A 5945-nucleotide genomic window follows, 5' to 3' on the forward strand; every position below is an offset into this window, starting at 1 on the left:
ACATATACAAGTATAGGTCAAGTTCATCAAACTGCAGCAATTTATACTTGTTTCCTTTATCAAAAATTGTTTTTTTTATTTCTTCTAGTTGAGTTCTGATTATCAAGCCATCGAGGCTAGGTCAAATTGGTACTATCTGCAAGTTGGGTGTTCTTGTGCATCTCCCCTCACTTCATATCAGCTGGATGCTTCACTTTCAACTCTAGTCTGTGGCTATGTCCTTGTCCATGGGCTCAGGTGTCCCCAGGTCTCACCACACTTAGGACCAACCAGCCCTTCACCTTCTCTTTCTCATCTCCAGGTCAACAGGAGTCTATGGAATGTGGCTGAACTCAGCCAATTTCCTCATTGTGTTCAGCACTTTTTATAGTCTCATTTATTTCATTTACTTTAGCATCTCTACACTGGAGATCAAGTTTCAGAGTCTCTTCTGATATCTATTTTCATCATTTCCTTCTTTCTTGTCTTCTTAATGACCTTTTGCTTTCTTCCTTTATGATGTCCTTAATAACCCACAACTCTTCTAGTTTTCGATCATTAATATCTAATGCATCAAATCTGTTCTTGAAGTTATCCCTGAATTCAAGTGGGTCACATTTTGGCTCTCGACTTGTTTTAATTTTCTTCCATTTCAGCCTGAACTTGCATATGAATAATTGATGGTCTGTACCCTGATCTTGTTTTGGCTGATGATACTGAGCTTTTCCACCATCTCTTTCAACAGATGTAGTCAATTTGATTTCTTTGTTTTCCATCTGGTGAGGTCTACGGGTATCTTTTACATTGTTTAAAAGGGTATTTCTAATGAAGAAGTCATTGGTCTTGCAAAATTCTATCATGAAATCTCCAGCATCATTTCTAACACCAAGGCCATACCTTCCAACTACTGATCCTTTTTCTTTGTTTCCAACCTTTGCATTCTAATCACCAGTAATTATCTCTTACCTAGTTAACTGCAGATTAACTGTAAATGTCTCCCAAGGGATTCTGCTTCTACCCTTGTGTCCATACAGGCTAGAATTAGCTTTTTAAAGTTTAGATCAGGTCATGAGACTCCTCTTGTTAAGATCTAACAGTGGCTCCCCATTTTTTCACTGTAAAAGGCAAAGTCCTTACAATGGCCTACAAAGTCCTGTATTATCTGATTCCCGCCCCCTCTCTAACCCTTAACTCTGATCATTGACAGGCATGCTCCTGCCTCAGGACTTTTGCACTGACTATTCTTCATCTTTTTTGCTCAAATGTCAGCTTCTCCATAAGGCCTTGTTTAACCATCCTAGTTTAAATGACAGCTCACAGCCCCTTCCCAACTATGTTTCATTCATGCTTTCACTTGGGCTTATTTTTTAATGTCTTATAAATGTATTGTTTTCCTATATTTATGTATTCTGTCTTCTCCTCTCAAGGAGGGAAAGGACTATTATTTTTATTGTAATCTATTTTTCTCACTTATGTATCCCCATTTCAAGCACCGTATCTAGCACATAGTTGTTATTATTGTTAGGTGCCACTGAGTCAGTTCCAACTCATAGAGACCACATGCACAACAGAACAATCCACTGTTATGTTTGAACCCATTGTTATCACCATTGTGTCAATTCATCTTATTGGGGAATCTTCCTCTTTTTCGCTGACCCTCTGCTTTACCAAGCATGATGTCCTTCTCCAGGAACTGGTCCCTACTGATGACATGTCCATAGTATAAGAAATGAAGTGTTGCCATCTTTGTTTCTAAGGAACACTCTGACTATCCTTCTTCCAAGGAAGATTAGTTTATTGTTCTGGCAGCCTATGAGATGTATCGATTCTTCTACTGTCTTCCTTATTCATTGTCCAACTTTCACATGCATTTGAGGCTACTGAAAATACTGTGACTTGGTCAGATGCACCTTAGTCCTCAAAGTGACATCTTTGCTGCCCTTGGCCTTGTTTTGGCTGATGATAGGAAGCTTTTCCACCATATCTTTCCACAGATGTAGTCAATTTGATTTCTGTGTATTCCATCTGGTGAGGTCCATGTGTATAATTGCCTCTTATACTGTCTAAAGAAGGTATTTAAAATGAACAAGTCATTGGCCTTGTAAAATTCTATCATGCGAGCTCCCGCATCAATTTTATCACCAAGGCCATATTTTCCAACTATTAATCCTTTCTTTTTGTTTTCAACCTTTGCATTCCAATTCATCAGCAATTATCAATACATCTTGATTGCATGTTTGATCAATTTCAGACTGAAGAAGCTGGTAGAAATCTTCAATTTCATCATTACTGCCTTTAATGCTTCATTTGTAAATATGAATAATAGTGGTATTAACTGGTCTTCCTTGTAGGTGTATAGATATTATCACAGCGTTGTACTTCAAGACAGATCTTGATCTGTTCTTTTTGATGATTAATGTGACACCATTCCTCTTTCATTTCCAGCATAGTAAACCACGTGATTGTCAGATTCAAAATGGCCAATACCAGTATATATTTCAGCTCACTAATGCCTCGTATATATTTATGCATTCCATTTCACTTTTGACAATTTCCAATTTTCATAGATTCATACTTTGTACATTCCATGTTCTGATTATTAATGGATGTTTACAGCTGTTTCTCTTCATTTTGAGTTGTGCCTCATCAGCAAATGAAGGTCCAGTAGTAGGCTTTACTCCATTCGCTTCATCATAGTCAACTCCACTTTGAGGAGGCAGCATTCTGAGTGCCTTCTAACCTGAGTGGCTCATCTTCTGGCTCTGTATCTGACAGTATTTTGGTGTTCTTCATCATGTTTCAATATTCAATATTCTGGTGCTAACGGTGTTCCACTGTTATTCATATGATTTTCAGTGACTAAATATTCAGAAGTAGTCTGTCTCTCCTTCTTCCTAGTCTGTCTTCATCTAGAATCTCAACTGAAACCTATCCACCATGGGTAACTCTAGTGGTATTTACAATACCTGTGGCATAGCTTCCAGAATCACAGCAACAGGCAAGCCACCGCAGCACAACAAACTGACAGACAAGTGGTGGATTCTGATTCATAGTGACCCTGTAGAGGGTTTCCAAGGCTGTAAACCTTTACAGAGCAAAAATTCTCATCTTTCTCCCCAATGGTAGGTTTGAACTGTTGATGATGTAATGACATTGATTACATCTTTCAATTGTGCAATCATTCTCAATTTCCTTTTCTGAGTTGTTCCTCCTTCATCAATTTAAACTCACTGCCCCCTAAGAATTCTATCTGACCTTTGAGATTGCTGTTAACAATCTGATTCTATATAAATAAGGTATTAAAAGCACATAATACCCAAGATGACATTTTAAAGCAGGTAAGCTAAAGTATTGTTTGGTTTTAAGAGGATCTCACAGGATGTTTTGGCTTATGGTTTAAAGATGATCTCAGTAACTCCATGGCAGTGGGCCTTATGATACTATATTATTAATTATATTATCATACAATTAATATAATAATGTTGTTGTTGTTAGGTGCCATTGAGTTGGTACCAACTCATAACAACCTTATGCACAACAGAAGGAAACACTGCCCGATCCTGGGCCAACCTCACAATTATTGCCACACTTGAGCCCATCTTGCTAGGGATCTTCCTCTTTTTCTCTGACTTTCCACCTTACCAAACATGATATCCTTCTCCAATGACTGGTCCCTCCTGACAATATGTCCGAAGTATGAGAGATGAAGTCTGGCCATCCTGGCCTCCAAGGAGCACTCTGGCTGCACGTCTTCCAACACAGATCTGTTGGTTCTTTTGGCAGCCCATGGCACTTTCAATATTATCCTCCAACACCATAACTCAAATGCATCAATTCTGCTATCACTTGTCTGTCAGTTTTTCATACTGGTCGCTTGTGAGTTACTGTGATTCTGGAGGCTATGCCATGGGTATTTTAAATACCAGCAGGGTCGTGGACAGGTTTCAGGTGAGCTTCCAGACAAAGACAGACTAGGAAGAAGGAGAGACGAACTACTTAAGAATATTTAGTCACTGAAAACTTTATGACTAGCAAAGAAAATGTAGCATTTATTTATTAAACATCTATTGCATTTTACTTAATAAAATGTTACTCTGAAGTTAAATTGGACAGTGGTTTCCTCCTTCTAGTTCCCTATTGTTTATATCAGTGGCAAATAGACCATGAGGGGGACCAACTGTCTCTGTATTTACTGTAGACCAAGTACACTGAAAAACACGAACAACTAAAATTAATAGTATCCATTCTATAGACAGAGTTCTGGTGTAGCACTGTAGGGTAAGCACTGGACTGCTAGCCACAAGCTGCTCCTTGGAAACCCTAGACAGGTCACTGTGAGTCAGAACTTACTGGGTACCACTTAACAACAGCAACAGTATTCCTTCTGCAAGACAAGGCAAAGGTTAACATCTCCAAGTCTGATTGCTATAGGCCTGCTTTCCTAAAAAGGAACTGATTCCCACAAAGTTCCGAGGACAACTGTCACAGTCTGTGTGTAGGGCAGTAAATCCTGAATGAATATAGAACACTGTGCCCATATCATTCAATGAGACCAGGGGAAGTTGTGGAGCTTTCCAGTACATGAGCAGATTTCGGTATAAATGTTACAGGGTAAGAATTGATAGCGGTGTTCAAGTGCTGCCTGAATCATGTTGTTAGGTAAAGGGCCCTAAGAATCCCACTGTAACCAGGCTAGGTCTCGTTAACTAACCAAGCCTGAAATGGACAACAAGGGACTCACACTCCACGAGACTCCATGTGTTTCCTCCTACTGACTGTCCCTCCAGAAACTTGGCCTGTGGTATCCATTTGCTTTTACAGGTTGTTGCTAAGTGTCATCAAGTCAGTTCCGAATCATAGCAACCCTGTATAGGGTTTCTGAGGTAAGTTTAGTCTGACCACCTTGTGGGTCCAGTGCTTTTCCCGCATTGCCACACATAGGTGTTATTGTTGTTGCTAAGTGCCATCAAGATGGTTCTGACTCACAGCAACTCTATATAGGGTTTCCAAGGTGAGTTTGGGCTGATCACCTTGCGGTTCAAATCAACCTTGGGGTCTGGTGCTTGTCCAGCACCAAACATAAGTAGCTGTGCTTGTTTTCATGTCCACTATGATGGCCTGGTGTGGCGCTGTGGGTTAATGAGCTGGACTGAAAGGTCGGTTTGAACTGCAAGGTCAATGGTTAAAGCTCACCAGCCATTCCTCGGAAACCCTATACAGGGTCGCTATGGGTCAGAACCAACTTGATGTCACTTAAGAACAACAGCAGCATATATTTCAAAGACACCCATTGTCATTTTTTAGCTAAAACATAAAACCTCCTCCCTAAATCTTGTCCCTCTGGGACCAAAATTAGACAAGCCTACCTTACAACTACAGTTGACATTGGAGGCTCCTTTATGGCTTTTCTCCATAATCGGCATCTCTTCCACCCATGACTTGCATTGTCGTTGGCTCTTCTTTTCCATATGAGCTGACTGCTTGGCTTTGGAGTCAGGTGAATCTCTTCGAGCAACTGCTGTCTTGCTAACATCCTTTCTAAGCCAGATAGTTCAGAATCCCTACCTGAGAAGAGGAGAACATTAATTCATTCACTGCTCCTTTGCATAGTAAATGTAGCCAGGCATTAATTTGAGAAAAATACTTATGCCATCTAGTAAAGCCTACTTAGCTTTACCATTCCTTCATCTCAAAAATATTACTGAGCAGCATGCAGGCTTTCACCTGGTCCTAGACAGTTAACAGATGCACAGAAAATGAATGAATCAGTAAGCAAACAAGGTGTGCTGGTAATGCCACAAATACTACTGGGGTTTTTGTTTGTTTTTGCTTTTAAGCAGAAAAGAATTTCAGTGATGTTGGGAAGGAACAGAATCAACGGAACGAAAGAACCAGAAATGGAGATGATCAGTCTCATAGATACCTGTTATCAAATGGTCTCAACTACTGTTTGTTTGTTTTTTAAT

General features: G+C 39.8%; 1 protein-coding gene across 1 annotated transcript in view; it reads right to left on the reverse strand.

Moving 5' to 3' along the window:
• Positions 1 to 5945, reverse strand: part of LOC102817175 (chromosome unknown open reading frame, human C6orf201) — a 62642-nt gene that overhangs the window by 32658 nt on the left and 24039 nt on the right. The window contains 1 exon segment of the mRNA XM_006870572.1: positions 5346 to 5544. Within this exon segment, the coding sequence (XP_006870634.1) occupies positions 5346 to 5544 (199 nt within the window).

Source organism: Chrysochloris asiatica, unplaced genomic scaffold (genome assembly GCF_000296735.1).
Source record: "Chrysochloris asiatica unplaced genomic scaffold, ChrAsi1.0 scaffold00144, whole genome shotgun sequence".
NCBI classification, from domain to species: domain Eukaryota; kingdom Metazoa; phylum Chordata; class Mammalia; order Afrosoricida; family Chrysochloridae; genus Chrysochloris; species Chrysochloris asiatica.